The 17,588-nt window shown below is 41.7% G+C and overlaps 1 protein-coding gene across 2 annotated transcripts in view; it reads left to right on the forward strand.

Annotated features, from left to right (window-relative positions):
• The window catches only part of NOX4 (NADPH oxidase 4), a 117,543-nt gene that overhangs the window by 87,743 nt on the left and 12,212 nt on the right, over nucleotides 1-17,588 (forward strand). For both annotated transcript variants that reach the window (XM_055802706.1, XM_055802707.1), the window contains exons 14-17: nucleotides 6,044-6,163; nucleotides 9,657-9,765; nucleotides 10,358-10,426; nucleotides 12,452-12,552. In XM_055802706.1, coding sequence (XP_055658681.1) covers nucleotides 6,044-6,163; nucleotides 9,657-9,765; nucleotides 10,358-10,426; nucleotides 12,452-12,552 — 399 coding nt within the window. The remainder of the gene's footprint in view (nucleotides 1-6,043; nucleotides 6,164-9,656; nucleotides 9,766-10,357; nucleotides 10,427-12,451; nucleotides 12,553-17,588) is intronic.

Here is a 17,588-nt window from a genome sequence, read left to right on the forward strand (position 1 = left end):
TCCTTCACAATGTCAGGAGAACACATGGGAATCTCTGATCTCACATGCCAGATGTCACATTTTGTTACACTTTTAAACCTTGAAAGCCATTGTAGTTTCGGAAATCCATACAAACGAAGGATGATGTGCTGTGTTTGGTGGTGGTTCTTCATCTGTTAAAGGCTGTTGGTACTGAATTTCTGTCAATAATCACAAGCCCTCTGGAAAAATATTATTAATTGAGGCTTAAATAATGACATAAAGTGTCATATGTTGACTTCAAAAGATGAAGCGGTTGTCTTGGTTTCTGCTGCAGAAGATACTTGAAAATCTTTGATAGTATTAAGTGCAGCTTCTTTGAAAAACAAAATCATGTAATTTGTAGCTAGATTTTTACTGAAAACTGTGAATCGAGCCTTGGACTCCAAGGTGGCCTGGAACACTTCTGCAGTCAGTTCTGTTTTCTGCAAGCCTTCCTTCTGCAAGATTCCTTCTGATACAAGGTTCCAAATTGGATGGTTTCCAGTGATTCTTTGCTTACCTGTATTATCTTAGTGCCCTGGAGAAACAGTCACACATCAGGAAGCCATCCCAATATGCACAGTCACACAACAGAGAGACTGTCTTGGCCCAACCAACTTTTACTAGAAGAACAAGAGAAAACAGGTGGATTCAATCAGCAAAATTCAGGGAAACCATGAGAGTGTACTGGGCAGAATATGACTGAGCGAGGGTGAGCCCATCGGCAGCCTAACTACTGTCAACTTCTGGTTCATTGGGTTTTTTTAGATATTAGAGGAAAGAGGAGTCTTGAGAAGGAAATTGAAAGGAGATGATGAAATAGCTCTGCAGATTTTCCTCCCAGGCATGAAGGTCAGTGTGGGAGGAAGATGAAGGCACTTGTTTGAATATTGATCATGTGGGGGTGGAGGCTGGTATTGTGAGTTATCAGAGGGAGGTGATAGCATCTCTCTGGTGCATAAGAGTTACAGCAGAAGAACAGCATAAGGAGACTGTGTCAGCCATCAGACAGCTGGTTCCTTGGAGTTCTTAGGCTGTATCTATCATGGCAGTACTGTGCTGTGGTTTTGGTAGGACAAGTTACAGAGAAGAACAAACATGAGAGGAGGGCTGTTAGTTGATTTTATTGTGATTTTGGAGAACTTTATCCAAAACCTATTGAGGTCAATGACATGGGCTTTTCATAGGTAATCGTGATGGGGATTCAGCTCCAGCTGAAGACATCTAAATGTAGGTGTCTGTGTGTGAGTTAGATGTCAAAGCTCCAGTTATCTCAGTGGATATCTAGGTCTGGATTCAGGTCCCTCAGGCTCAGTGTCCAGTGCCACTTCAGTTCTGCTTGGCCTTCAGCTGCCATTCCAGAGGGATGGATCTCTAAGGTCCTATAGAATTGAATGTCTACGGTCAGTAGACATAGGCTGTAGACACAGGCAATTCATCACACCCTGAATCTCTCTCTAGGCTCTATTAACTGTACTGACTGCATCTTCTGAGTGCATCGGGGGCCTACTCAGTATGCTTACACAAAGATACCTACACATGGGTCTTAGTAACAAACTGAATACTGCTCCAAGGATATAAAATCTCGTGCTGCTGTTGACATTGTTACGAGTTTTGTCACAAACTTCAGTCAGACTAGGACTTCACTTTCTGTGCAAAGATCAGCTTGATCAGCTTGCAAATGCTTATACTTGCTTAAATAAAAATTCCTTCAGACTTTTGAATAAACTCCCCTATCCATCTGTTATCCCACTAATATCCCAGCTAATGACTCACAGTAGCTCCCAAAGAGCCTGGAAAACAATATAATATCAGCATTTACAGTTGGATAGTGAAGTACAATATAAACATTAAACTTTTCTAAGGGCACCTACACCCTGAAGTAGAGCACAGCACTGAGGTCCAAGTCAGACAGAGGTGTGAGCAGGTGTCTCCGTACATCACTGTGCAGTTCCTTATGGAAGGTAATAACTTGAATCTCAAAAGCAGTACAACTGTCTGTGTCCCTGAGACAGTGTCCCTTGGTTTAGGGACAGCCCCATGTTAATTGCAGTTGCGTTGCCCAGCGCTGGAACAAATTTTCTTGGTGCTTGCTGGGATATTGCTGTACTGCTGTACTGTGGAACGTGGTTGTGCTTCAAATAGAAAAAAATGTTCACCAGCTATCTGTAAGATGCATTGTAATAATGTGCTCTGTTATTTCTTGTGATATATTCGGTTTGGAGGAGCTTTGTTTCTGTTTATGAGCAAAGAAATTTTGCCGGAATAACAGAGCACTCCTAAGACTGGAAATGAATACATGTGAAAAGAACAACTTGTTATTTGAATAAGTTTGCCTGAAGGGGGAATTTCTGAACTTTCAGTATAATTCCATTCCCTTCCTTCATGATAATTAAATTAAGGCTGGGGGATAGGAGAGCATAGTATGGTGGTGTGATGTATGTGGGGCACAACTAAAGAAACAAAAAGTGATCTTAACCCCCTTGGCTTGTCTGTCTTTTTATTGACCTCTGCGCAATTTCATTTGCAATAATGAACTGCTTTTATGCAAAACTTTTCAGCACTACCAAATGAAAGGAACTTGTTGACAGGAAGCGAAAGCTGCATGATCTCTGCAAGAGTCCGTGACTGAATCGCTGCTCTGTTCATCACCGTGCTCTTTGATATGGCATCAGGAAGTTTCTTTCTTCCACTGACTTGAATAAAAGAAGGATCAATTCTTAAATGACCACTTCCATTAAGACATCAGCCCTACCTTTATTTTAGTTATAAATTATCCCCATAGCAAAACAGGATTAAATACTGTATGTTTATAGCATCCAACAATATCGTCCAGGGAGATCATATTATCCTTGGAATCAGTCTTTTCAGGCAGTCTTGTGGAGTGGGTTAATGCAGTAGCAATATTTCTCCAACTTTTTCCCCATTTCTCTTTCTCACACTTGGAAGTGGTGACTTCTGGCTGTTCTGTGCTGGACCACATGCAGACGCAGCAGGAAGCTCTTGGCTTCTCTGACTGCATTTGCTGTCCAAACAACTGCTCCTCGCTCCCTCGGAGGAAGACACAGTGGGCAGACAGAAATATTTTGAAGGCCAGATGGGGCTAATGGCCCACAAATCAGAGCAATCTGACCAAAATACATACTTAATTGAAGGTTGTTTCTTGAATTTCTGGCATGGAATTATGCACCATGCTTGACTGGTTTGCGGTGACCAGATCTAGTTTTGCATGTTTCAACTCCTGATCATGTCAATGGTATTCAGTGGTGCTCAGACTTTCCAGGAATTACTTAGTCCCTTCTGAGATCAGACATACATAAATACATACTTCAGACAATCCTCAAGTAGGCTTAAGTGCAATTCTGCTAAGTGGCACCCCTACTATATATGACTATTGCCTCCTCCACTTTGGTAGTTTCTGGAAAATCTGCTTTGCTAGTTTGCTTTTGCTTTGTCTTCTTGTGTTTTTCCCCAAAAATGTCGGCTTTAAGTTTGTATCTCCAAATGAAAGTTAGTGCTGCATGTGCAAAATGCAAGGAATTTCCCTCAGGCCTGTGCTTATGCCCCTCATACCTTCAGGAGTGATTCTCCAGATTTCACCAGCTAGGCAGGTAACACATGTATAAGAGGTATGCCAGGAATGACAGTGGACTTCTGTTGCTGGTCTTCATTATCCAGTTTTGTTTGTTTTTTTTTTCTTTTTGCCCTACACTGATATCCCAAAATCAGATCTGTTGAGGTATACATCTGAGACCCATCACATTTGTGTACTTCTCTCAAAATGTCCTCTGGACCAGATTAATTTCAAAGTAATGACCTGCTTCTCTGGATTTCCTCTGTTGCCTATTTAAATAAGAGATGCTCCTTTACCTCCTCAGTCAAATGACAGTGCAACATTTAGAAAATCTATTAAAGCAGCTGGTTCTGCACTCTGCATCAGAAGTGTTATAATTTCATTAGCGGAAAATACATCCTTGTTAAGCAAATGGGCTATAAAGTGTTGTGTAACAGGAAACATTTAATGGCAAGATACTTAAAGATCTGTTTATATTGTATGCGCCTGTCTGGTTAAGCTTTTCTTGGCCCCATTGTGCAAAAGAATTTATCTGTCCTAAGTAAGGAGTGAATTTATTTTTCTAGCATTCTCATCATGCTGGAACTAGCATACCTGATGTTGAAAAGCTTTGAGATTCTCCAAGAGGACATTTGTAAAATACTGTAGTGACTCCAGAATATAAAGACAGAAATAAGAATAAATGTATCTAGGGTACAGATTGCTTAGTTATGAATATCAGTGATGAATTTTGGTTACTTAGAAACATCTACTGCCAGCACTTCCAATGCCTTATGATGATGGCTGTGGCTGGCCTAGTGTCTTCTCCCTTTCTTTCCAGGTAGGACACCAAGATCCAAGAAAGGCCTTTATAAGACAGGGCATAGTTAAGGATCAGTCTGTTTGCCTCCAGACCCATCAAAAAGTAGGGTACTTAGCTGCTGTTTAGAGAAAACACTGTAGAAGAAGAAGCCTAACATATGAGGCATCAAGATGTCAGCAACAGCAGAGGTATGGAAGAAATTTCCTAGAAGGGATCGTATTTGCCAAAGACACCCAGGCAAGATGTTGTCTTGACTGGTAAGATGCCAAGGGTCAGACCACAAAACTAACACAAGTTGGATCAGACTGAGATCCTAAGTTATGGCTAAGCTCCAGCCCTCAAAAGGAAAGAATCAGATGAGAGTTGGAAGACTTTGTCTGGGAAAAGAAATGTCTCCTCTGCCTTTAATTCTCTGGCTGATGTTGTAAAGAAGCTCATGCTCTTTCATTAGACATAGAGTATGCATAGCTTAGTTGTGTAATAGTACCAGTACGTGTATGTATAAAACTAGTATATGTTGGAGCTTTTTTGTGGACTCGGGCCAAAGGTTGATCTCGGTCAGCCGAGCTGTGAGCAAATACCCAGTCACTGAGCTGCCGAACACAGCGCTGGTCCCACCACACTTCACTTTATTCACCAGTCACCTAAAATTTGGTGATTCAGTGAGGCACTCATGCACAGAATAGACCTTGACTAAATGTACTGCTCAAGTTCTCTTTATAATAGTTTCTAGAAATGAATCTATTACTGAAGTAAGATATGTAGTTGGTATATCTTGGTAGTAGAGATATTAAAGCCCGTAAATTTTGAGCTATCTAGGGATGACATTGGTCAGACTTTGAGAATTGTAGGAAAGATCTGGAGGTCAAACTTCTGAAGGTACCTTAAAGCTCATTTTTAAATTATAGTCAACTGACTTTCCATCAGTATCTGAAATACTCAAAATGGTTTGGAAACGGGACTTAGTCTCCTAAATGATCTTTAAAAACAGGTGGGCAAAACTGTTATAAGAATGAGAGGTGTGAGTCAAAAGAGATCAACTCAGAGATTTTTCTCCCTCTTCAGAACTCCTGTACAACTGGGGTAGATCATATTCCCAAGGATCATACTCCCAAGGAGTAGACAGATGTTGATTTGTTCCTCTTGCACATCGCAGGATGGAGATGTGTCACCTCTTATTTATTCCTTGGAGCCTGTTCAAGAGCATTATGAGAAGCCAGGAAAAACAGGGTTTTTTTAATCCTTTGTACATCTCAGCTGTTAATGATGTTCAAGAGAAGAACCTCCTAGTCAGGCGTAGCCAAACTCTTTTTCTCCCTGTGTATGACCCACCAAGTTGTTGCTGTTTCCAATGCAGCACTTCCGTTGCCCTCTAATACCAGACACAAAGGGCAATCATAATTAAGTCACCTCCACTTGTCTGATTAAAAAATAGTTTGTCTAATCATGCAATGTGCCAAGAGATTTTATATAACAGTTTTTCATACCACCTGTACATTGGTTTCTTTCCACATAAAGCTTTCCAGGAAAACGATTTGCACATTCTGCATCCCAAGACTAATAAAAAATTGAAACAAATCATTTGTAGAGTTTTCATTCCAGCTCACTTTTCCTCTCTCTGATTGTAGCAGCTTGCTCTAAAAGTTTTCTTTTTGCTTTTTCTGCAGACTGTATGTGGATGGACCTTTTGGAAGTCCCTTTGAGGAATCCTTGAACTACGAGGTCAGCTTCTGCGTGGCTGGAGGTATTGGAGTTACACCATTCGCATCAGTACTCAACACACTGCTGTGAGTAAACTTAGGCCTTTTAAAGCAATTTCCTCCCAATTTATCATAGCAGTGCATATCAGAAAAACTTTCAGAGTATTTAAAAACTTCCATTGGCACAACATAAGCGAATGATCTGTTGGAAGGAGGTAGGGGACTGGGATGTGCCATGAAGAGCATAAATCATCTCATAGAGGCTTTGTAACCCGAAGAGTTGTGGCAGACTTGTGCTGTTAATGCACCAGAGCTAGGACAGCGTCACTAGCCTTTATATCCTGCCACCAGCCTGGCCTGTGATTAATGTAGTCACAGCCCTTCAGCAGGTCTTGTTCCTCTAGTCCCAGCTTAGATGAGGCTATGGACCGTGATAGTGAGCTTTTCAGAGTCAGGAAGTTGTGACAGTCTTTCTGCTGGAAATGCAGGGCCAGCTCTCCTGGTCTGTCTGTAAATGTGTAAGATTAAGGTTTTAAAGCAAAGAGATCAGCTTGGATTCAGATAGCATTTGGGTGTTTAATTCCATTTGAAAAGTTTATATTGTAGGTATGCTTTTTTTTTCCTTTTCTTGTTTGTTTCTCTCTTTTCCTTCTTCTTTTTTTTTTTTTTTTTTTAATTTATTTAAAGCCTTTGCCATTCTATTCAGACCAGACAAACCTTTTACCTCTTGTTTCTCTGGCACACTGGCAAAGAAGTTAACGTGGCTCCCACCAAATCTTACACTGTGTGAGACAGGCTTGCTTTTATGATTGCTATTGATGTTTTGTGATTGGTTTGTTGGGGTTTTTTTCTCAAGTATTGAGTAAGAGCTCCAGTCAGGTTAAGCACCTTTGTTTCATAGGCACTGTATAAAGAGCCAACCAAACCAGCAAACCTTTTCTGAAGTGCTTGAAAGGCTAGCTGGCTTTGCAAGGGTTTCACAATGCACAGCTGAAGCGTTTGTTCTAAGACGAACATGCCAATGGCCAACTCTTAACTCAAAGGTGAAGTTAAAGCCTGGAATTTAGATGCTGTGCATGTTCTTCTGTCATTGATCTGGGCTGGACCTGACAGTGCTGTTTCTGAAAATTGTGAGTCCCACCTGTTGCATAGTGCTGCAGCCCTCAAAGACCACCTTGGGCTCCCTCATTTTCTTTTCCTGAGAGTGTATTGATCATCATCTCCAAAAGAGGGTAAATTTTTGCTGAAATCTGGGGCCTTGGTAGGTAAGATGACCATTTTCCTTGTCATGGATTATCCTTGGCAATGTTTAGCAAAAATGACACAAGCCATAATGATGGGCCAGCAGCAGGTAATGAGGTGTTTGCCTCTACCAGTGTGTTATCAGAGGCTGTAGGAACTTGCACAGACATTGCCATAGAGTGTTAGCATATACTTTTGCAATGTCCATTTATCTGGATAAAGCCATAAATTGGCCTCCAAGCAGCCAATCCCCTAACCTGCTTTTGTAGCTGATCTTCCCCTTCTGCACTGTACAATACACAGGGGAAACATTCTGTGAATCTGGGAGAAAGTAACAGTCTTAGCCTGCTTCCCTTTTCAGTACTTAAATATCAACAAAGCTCTGGTTTAGTGGATGATCTGCCTGTTGTCTTTGCCCTGGCTTACAAGCAGGAATTGACAGGTGCGATATGTGCAAACTGCCTTATGATGCCAGCGCTGCGGAGCAGCAGGGCCGGTCCTGTTGTGTCAAGGACATGCAGGTCGGGGGGAGATCAGACCCCTGTCAGCATAGTCATTTGTTTCCTGTTGTATGTACACAATTTAAGTCCTGGTCCTGCTCTTCCCTCCACTCAGCTGTTGAACACTATGCCCTATTTTTAAGAAAATATAACTTAATATTAAGGAAGGCTAGTAGCTTTCAGGTAGAAGGGTCTGTAAATAGTGGCTGTTATTATGGACAGTGGTAACGCAGAAACACACAAGTGTTACATGCATGTGGCATGTGGGTTTGGTTGGGAGGGGGGATTGCACCTTTGCTGCATGGTCAGTCCTGTTGGAGATGACCCAAGCATATGCGTCTGAGGTGCTATTTTAAATCTATCCTTGTCTTGTTTCATGAAGTCTTGCAGCCAAGTCTCTTTTCTAGCTGCAATGTTTCATCACCGAGAGTTGTGTTTTGTAACTGAACTACAACACTTCCATACAAAATGCCTTCCATGTTTCTCCTCCTTTGTTCTTTTTATGGTGAAAGGCACTTACTCTCCCTGCTATTGCTCATGGTTATCTTGTCGCATCTGACCAGACTGTGACCCTTCCTAAGGGCTTGTCTTAGTATGAGCAGTCAGAAAAAGATGGAGGGAATTCTGCTCTGCAGGTCAGCAGTTTACAAATAAAGAAGCTGAGATCAAGGCTTGAAAGACACTGTACTCCTCAGTCTTAAAGCACTTTTTTTCTCTCTGTGGGGAGTTTACACGAAAGGTGAGTTCTCAGCCTCTACGTGCTGCTGAGAGTATTTCCATCCTTGCTTCTCTGGCTGACAGCGGAGGTTACGAGTAGGGGGAGGGAAGACAGCTGTTGGAGCCATCGCTAATTTAGATTTACTAATACTATACCCTTGCTGGATATGCTGACCACACTAGAGTTTGACGTAATGCACAGTGGGTAAGGGGAGGTGTATCATGAAACTTTTCAACTGGGGTTGGGTCCTGGGACTAGCGTTTGAAGTTGTCAGGATATGGCTGGCCTTCTCTATCTGAAAATTATTTCAGAAGGAAACAATCTGCACTGACCATTTCAGCGGTCAGAACAACAGAAACCAACATTGGACAGCTCAGAGGATACTTCCTGGATATTTGTGCTTTATGTGCACTCATTAATCATCAAGATCTTTTTCACCTCTGTTGTCTTTCCCAGTTCATTCCAATCCTTCCTTTGTGCTGTATTTGTGTTTCATTTGAATTAGAAATCTGACACGCGAGTCCTGTTTTTCTAAATGTAATGCCAGAATCTGCCCATGACTACACTTCATCCACCAGCATTTTCTGAGGACTGTAATACATCACACAGTTCCCTAACACAATAGAGCTCTGATTTGATTTGGTCTTCGTGATTTTACTACAGTATTAATTATAATCAACCAGAACTTTTCACATATAAAGGCAGAATTAAGTCCTGACATTATTGCATTTGTCAATATTTTCCTATTACGGGTCACGTCATAAGCCTGATAAATAATTGGCATAATGCACTTAGAATTTGTGCTTTACTTTGAAATAGAAGTTTGACGATGCATGAATCCATATTTGCTGCCCAAATCTTCTGTATAGCTGACAACTTCCTAAAGTGAAAAAAGTATCTGTGAAGGGTGTTAGCTCTGTGCAAGAGATTTAATATTCTCAGGATCATCCTAATAGGCTGCGTTGGTCATTTCAGTGTCTGATGTATCGTAGGGTGAACAACAACTTAGCAGTTAGCTTCTAATGGAAATTCACATTTCCACAAATATATATAAAGCTTCTTAATTAATGTTTTCTTTTTATATTATAATTTTTAATTTCCCAAACATTTTATTTTCAAGTGATGGCTGGAAATGCTACAAGCTCAGAAGACTCTACTTCATTTGGGTGTGCAGGGACATCGAATCTTTCCGCTGGTTTGCAGATCTGCTGTGTATGTTGCATAACAAGGTAATGGGGTGTTGTTGAAGGGATACTGACAACTTAATAAATGCAAGGTATGTCCCCACCGTGCAACTGGCATGCTATCGAGAAAGGCAGCTTTGCTCAAAACAAGCAAGCTCCAGCAGTACTTCTGCTTGTGCTACCTGACCCAGACTCCGTTTATTCTTGGAGTTGCGCAAAACGGTTCAAGTATCTGTCACCAGTATTTTACTGCACAGTGTTGCCATGTACCGGTAGTCTGGACACTTATCTGTGAGATTTATGAGATGTAAAAAGAATGTGCAGGCTGGGGGACCTGAGTGTGAGTGGCCTTTAGCCATTTGGCTAGTAGACAGATCAAGAAGGGATGGGGGTTTAAAATTTCAGGTGGATTTTAAGGGCAGTGTAGCTTCCTAAAATAATATTTTGTACACAACTTGATGTGCAACATCCTGGAGTTCACAAAGGGGTGCTATGCAGGTGTGTCTTCTTCATTCAGAAGGTTACTTCACCGATGCTGAAACCCATATCCCTCAGCACACAGTAGGCACAAGTGAATTTACACCACCATTAAGAGAAGGGATATTATTTCATTAGCTGTTTTTTATCATCCTCCCAGCTTTGGCAGGAGAATCGACCAGACTATATAAATATCCAGCTGTACCTCAGTCAAACAGATGGAATACAGGTATGTGGCTAAACGCTGTTTGTAAACTGAGCTAGACCTTGGAGTAGTAGACGATGCAAACTTGTCAGTCAAAGGCAGAAGGGAATTACTGCAGATGGTAAAAACAGGAAATGAGGCCATAAACTCAACTGATTGATTCATTACTAGGGCAAGAGAGCAAGTCCATCCCCACAGCCTGAAGAGAATGTAGTCTAGTAGCCTTAACTTGATTAGATGTGGGCAGAAATCCATATCTTCCTTTTCTAGGAAAGAGGTCCTTCCAGGCCAGGCCACGGACCAGACAGTTGGCTGTGTTTGATGGGAAATCTGCATCATTTCTGGGCTAAGAGTCAAAACAGAATAGTTCTAGGAGCTTGCAGCTGAAATCTTCTTTTCAAATAAATATTTTGAGAGAAACCGGCTATTTTTAAAACTTTTGGATTTCTTTGCCTCAGATATAGACAAAAGTTACAAATTTCTTGGTGACTGAGACTGGAAATTATACTGAACTGTTGATTGTCATGTATTGCCAAGCCCAAAGCTGGGCTAATTCCCCAACTCTTGGCATCTCCTGTAGCTATTTATGCTTACGATCTTCATTTTACATTATCTAGCACATGAGCCTAGTCCTGATTCTTCACCCTGCTGTGTCTGGAAGCTTTCTATTGACTGCAGCGGACCCAGAACCAAGCCTAACAATTACTACAAAACATCAAATGCAGTGAGAAACTGTTCCCAAAGGATTGTGATCTGCCTGGTATCAGGTAGAGAGAGCATAATATTCACAGCTCTGGTAGGAGCACTATGCAATACTCTAAATGATGTGATAGCTACAGTAGTTACGAAAGCACACCACATATTTAATGACTGGACAACGTATGTTGATTGAAATGAAGTGCTTGAAAATACCAGATTGATGAACCCAGTATGTAACGGTTAGGTTAAAATTTAAACCCAAAGCAGGACTGCATTGCAATGACACAGCAAGACTGTAAAAATAACTCAAAGCAAGTTCCCTAATATTGTGTATCAAGCAGCTACTGAAATTAAGTCAGCTTTGGTTTAAGTCTTTCTTCCATGGCTATTCAACAAAACTGGCATGAACCATAATGCTGCTCGTGATTTTTCAAGGGGAAATTAAACTCAAATCTCCATTGCCCTGCAGCTTCTGTGTCCACTGACGTTAGTCCAAAGTGCTGACTGCTCCCCAAATTAGGGTAGTTTTGCTTCGTGCTCCCTTTGCTCAGCAGTAGCATGCCTGTGTGACAGCAGGGAGCCAAGCCCATCCTTCGGCAGATGCCTCTTGAATATAAAAGGCTAACGGAGGATGAGTTAGCCAGTACTCTGTGCTTGCATTGGTATGAGCAATGGTTCAGGTTATTCAGCGGCAGGGTGGATGTGGGAGCCTAGATAAGATGGAATTTCTGCCTTTCTATCGCATGAGGACAGAACCAAGGAAGGGTAATGCCCTGCAGTGGAAGGGCATTTGACCATATGAAAGTGCTGGTGAGTTAGCATTGCTGGAATGGGTCGGGTTCCATCCAGGGAGCAGTTTTGGCTGCTTTCTGCTGTTACGGCAGCTCAAAACAGCTGGCAAACTACTCTCAGGGAGAAACGTAAGATTTCCCCTGTTACTTTTCCAGACCTAGTCATCCTCTACAAAGTTAAGAAAAGACTTCAGACAGAATTATGATTTTTGCATCAGCAGTGTTTCTTCCAGCTTAGCATTAAAAGCCAATGAGGGAATGAATAATAGAGCATGGTTATTGTTTTATGGCTTAAGTAAATTGGTTTAAAAGTAATGGGGAGATTAATGAGCAGCTGCATGAGGAGCAATGTATAACGAACACCAAGGAGAGCCATTGAAAAGGCGGTGAGCAGAGGTATTGGTGCATGGAATGGCTGCAGTTTTAATCACAACTCTCTGATAACTTGTGCTTTTACACCTCAGCGATATGGTAAGTCAGCCAATGTCAGAAATGGGAGCCCTGGGTGATATGAGCCAATCTGCAAATCAGGCAGAATGGAATTTTTTGTTTCTTGCAGAAAATAATTGGTGAAAAATACCAAGCTTTAAACTCAAGACTTTTGATTGGACGACCCCGGTGGAAACTCCTGTTTGATGAAATAGCAAAGTGTAACAGGCGGTAAGTACCAGTCCACTTGGAGGATGCCACAGTTCAAAGACTGGGGATATTATCCGTTTCTAGCTACATTTGTACAAAAATATTTTTTGGTTTTATATTAGAGTGTAATGTTAAAGCTACTGATGTTGAAATTAGCTAATGTTTTTCTGTGAGAGAGCCTGTACAAACTAAAACATCTTTTTTACACTTGGAACAGTTCAACTTCTCATGCAAATAGGATGTTCAGTGGCCCAAAAAATAAAAGTAATAGATTTCCATCTCACTGCACAGGGGTTGCATATGTTTTTATCCATGGTAATGTCTTGCTTGCAACATATGCTGGTTTTATATACAAAGTTGCATTTTTTATAACTGTTGACTTCTCCTATAATTTTCATCATTAATATGCTGGTTTAAAACCGAAATGTGTAAGGAACAGTCTGACTGTCCTGTATTGTTTTTATTCAGAGGATACATTCTCTGGAGATTCTTGGCACTTTTTTATTCTTTTTTAAGACCTGGCAATGCCTTTTTACTGTGCTAGGCGGTCATGTTATGGTCTGAAACAAAACAGTTGTAAACCAGAGAAGACATACAATTAGACTATGGAATGTCTTTGTCCAGATCGAGCTTCGTTGGTTGAGTATTACCCCCCCACACTTGTGAGTTTTCTGCCTCACAAGCCGATTTGGTAGAAGGGATTGTGTGAACATTCCCTAATCCGCTTCTGGCAAAGTCAGCGGGGTGCGAGCAAACCACCTTCAGTAGCTGTTGATAGTAACCTGGGTGCACCAGGATGAGAGGCGCTCTCATGTTCACCGCAAGTCCCCTTAAGAACTTTTGGTCCCGTTTCACTTGCAAGCTAAACATCAGTCCATGGCTTATTAACTCTTCCTGTCTGAGTCTGAATATGCTGGGGGACACTGAGCCCTGGCTCTTGAGAAATAATTGAGTGCCAGCATGTATCACTGTTGTCAGTGTAAGCTGCTGACAGTGTATATCTTGGATTCAGGTCCTAGAGAATGTTGTGGACAGGGTCCCTTGCCAGGATGCTACAGAGGAACATCCCTAGTAGGGCTCTCACACTGTGGAAACAAGTACCACTTAGAGAAAAGTTTTGTAGTAAAGAACCATGGGGAAAAAAGGGGAAATAGAGAGATGGGAGAAGCAAGTTGACTCTCTGGCTCAGAGTCCTCTGCATAGAGGGCTGCTGTCCTTTTACACTCCATTCTAATGTATTTTTGTTTAACTGTGTGAATGCAGTTTTAAAAGGTAAAAATGATGAGGTTTCTGCCACTTCCTTGCAAGGCTGTAAGTGCACATAATATAGATGAAGATATTAGTGGTAGTCATACTTGCTTTTTCTTTTGTGCTTTCCATCACTTTACTCCTAATTAGATTTCAAGTACCATTTCCTCTGCATTTTCACATCAGGTCTTTAAATTGTGCCACTATTTCCAAGCAAGGTGTCTTTTATGGTACCTAAATATGTTCTGACTTGATTATTCTGCAGCTTGCTAAGATGTAGGCTTCCTCACCCTTTGTCACCCCTTTATCAGGGTTTACAGATACAGGTCTGTATCTATAGAGGTAGTTACACGTAACATAATGGACAGTAGTGTAACCTGTAACTCAGCTATCCCACAGAAATGCACCTGTTGTAGGTAAATATTCGCCTCATTTCCCTGGATGAGATGGGAACTTCAGTTTTTCTCTATAGTCCAATTCCAAGGACTCCTACTAGGCTTTGTTTGAGTTCTTTCTTCTCCGAACTTCCAATCTAAATGACCCTGCTGCAATAAGAAGGCAAAAAACCAAATCCAGACAAAGAAAAAAACCCAAAACAGGGCAACCAGGTTGTTTCCAGCATCTGGAGCCAGTGTCCAGGCTTTTGCATGTATTTGCAATCATCCCCTTGAGCTTGTTTATGGGCAGCCAAGCTATGTTCCACGTTTTATCTTGTGATTTTTGTAAAAACTGTGCATAAACAAACACGCAGCTGGCAAACCTCTCATCAGTTCAGCCATCTGATGGGTTTGTGGTTTGTGAATTGTTGCTGTTGTTGCTGTTTGGGTCCCAAATAAACCAAGTACATTTGTTAAGGTCTGAGCTTTGCCAGAGCTTCAGAGCAGAGCCTTACATGGGACAGCACAGCATCAGGTTCCTGAGCTTTCTTCTGGAGGAAGCGGAGCAGCCGCGTGCCATCTACTGTTGATATTTTATACGACACCTGCAGTCACAGCGGTGTGCGTTGGGACGGTTTGTATAATTAATAAAGTACTGCTCTTGGTTTTCCGGGCTGTCTTTTGGGGGATGGAGCAGCAGCCTTGTTCCTGCTCAGTTGTGCCCTGAATGAAAAGCTTACACCATGCCTTGGCTGTCAGGCTTTCTCAGTTTCACTTAGATGAAGTGGACACATGCTTTTTTCCGGATGGAGACCGACCTAGAAAAAGACATGAATATATGTAGGAGAGAAAGGCACTGAGCACCATGATACATTTCTTGTGCAGTCTAAAGGAGAAACGTCTCTCTAGGAATGAATGTGGGATTTGAAACTGGAGCATTTCGAGTCCTGACTCTGTCCTCTCTAGGTAGCAAAGCGTTCACCTCTCCGTCACCTCCCCCTGCTCATAAAATGGATGTAAGAATACGTTCTGACCTACTCATACCATAGGAACACAGGAACATAGGAAACAGGAGTTGTTTGCTTAGTGCTCTGAATGAGTAAAATTCTGTATTAATGTTCAGATTACTACAAAGTAATAACATACTATACATATATATATGTATAGTATACACATATATATATGCCTATAACAGTTTTCCTGATTATAAAAATGTTAGTGATATTTATAAAGATTTTCAGACATAGCACTACTAGCTGCCTGTTTGCATCTGAGCAACAAAGCGAGCCATTGATTCAAACAAGTGATACACAATTAAAGCCCATCAGCTCAGGGTAGTAGTATGCTGCTCCACTTTGTTTTTTATTAATTAATTAACTCTTATTAATAGTTATAAATATATAAATATAATTTATAAATAATTATTGAGAGTATAATAAATAATTAATAGTTAATAAGTAATTAAAAAGTATGCAGCTTTCAGCTGCCTGCCCACTTGTGTCACAGGCACTGGGCAGGAGACAAGCAAGACAGGGAGGAAAGTATCTGCAGGCAAGGAAGTGAGGGGTGTAGGTGGGGAAGGACGTGGAGCATCAGCTGTGGGAGGTAAGAGGCACGTGAAGGGATGTCCATAACCGCTGCTGATGGTGGGTGTCCTGGGAAGGAAGGTTGAGAGCTTCTGGCTCACCGCATAGGACAGTGGCTCAGCTGGGTTTCAGGAGACCTTCTTAGCCACAAGTCTCTTGTGTGACCTTAGGCAAATCACTTAACCTTTCTGTGATTCTGTTCACTGGCCAAAAATTTAGTGTACCTTGGAAAGATGTGGCCGGAATGGGAATACATTAACAGTGTGTGCTGCTTAGACATGTGTTGTGGATTAACCCCAGCTGGTAATTAAGTACCACGCAGCCACTCGCTCACTCACCCCTCACCCCGAGGGATGGGGAGGAGAGTTGGAAAGGAATGTAAAACTCAGGGGTTACGATAAGAACAATTTAATAATGGAAATAGAATAAAAATGAAAGAACAATAATAACAATGATGACAATAACAGTTACAATGAAAAGGCGAAGGGAAGGAATAAAATCCAGAAGGAACGGAAGGAAGGAGCACATGGTGCAGAACACAACTGCTCACCGCCCGCTGACCGATGCCCAGCCAGTCCCTGGGCGATGATCCACCTGCCCTGGCCACCCCCCAGGTATATATACCAGGCATGATCCCCGTGGTATGGAATGCCTCTTTGGCTCGTTCGCGTCAGCTGTCCTTGCTGTGTCCCCTCCCAGTTCCTTGCGCCCCTCCAGCCTTTTTGCTGGTGAAGCCTGAGGAACTGGAAAGTCCCATCAAAGCCAAAACCCAGCCCCGCACTAGCTCCTGGGAATATCATTAACTCCATCCCATCTGAGACCAGGACAGTGTGTATGTGCTTTGGAGGGTATATATATGTAATGAAAGGGAGAAAGACGGACAAACTTGCTGAGTTTTATTTATCAGTTGTCTGTACTAATTAAACTAATGAAAAATAAACCCAAAAACATTAATTCTCTCAATTAATTACACAGTAGAAGACAGATTCCTGCTGGCAGCTCATGCACTGTTTTTCTCCACTGTGCATGGATTAGAGAGTTTTCAGAGTCTGCAAGTGCTGAGGAATCTTATTTGAGAGCAACAACCAATAGCAATCTCATTATTTCTGCAAATCCAGGCACCAACACAACACCCCTTGCCATTGAAAGGAGTACTACCAGGACGAGAACGTTGTATAGATACACATAAGGCTGAGCAAAATACAAGTTACGAATGTTTGCCATGGATTGATATGAGAGATGTAAATGAAGGCAACTGAAATCAGTGTTATAAGGTGCCTGCACAAGGACACCGTTGCAGTTACCTGCATAACTTTGTGATGCTTTTTGATGTTTTGACTCCTCAGTTGTACCATGCCAGTGTTGCTGCGCACTGGTATGGCATGGACTGCCACGGTATTTGAGCTGCAGCCTAACATCAGGCGCATACACTTCCATCAAAGTTTTCTTCTTGTACGTATTATTTCCCTTCTCTCACCAAACACATACACAGGCTGCTTTGTGAAATTGTGCATTTGATTATCCTGCATGTGATGAGTATTTTATATTAAATAGTCACTGGATAAAATACTGAAACAGTCCTAGAGGCGGGGACCGGAACTCAAGTCTCCAGCCTCTTGGTGAGTGCTGTAAATTGCAAGAGTCATGTTCCCTCTTGCATGCTGTTTCTCCATCCTGGTAAATCTTTAAGATCTTTCTCTGTAGTGGCACAATTTCAGTAGGAACATGAAGAATTATTTTTTTCCCCGTGTTATCAAAGAGACAGCACTGCATCCTCTTTCCCTGCTCCTTTCTTTCCCTTCTCATCTTTCAGAAAACAGGGAGATGATGAATATCATAATGGCTC

This window comes from Falco peregrinus, chromosome 4, assembly GCF_023634155.1.
Source record: "Falco peregrinus isolate bFalPer1 chromosome 4, bFalPer1.pri, whole genome shotgun sequence".
Classification (NCBI taxonomy): domain Eukaryota; kingdom Metazoa; phylum Chordata; class Aves; order Falconiformes; family Falconidae; genus Falco; species Falco peregrinus.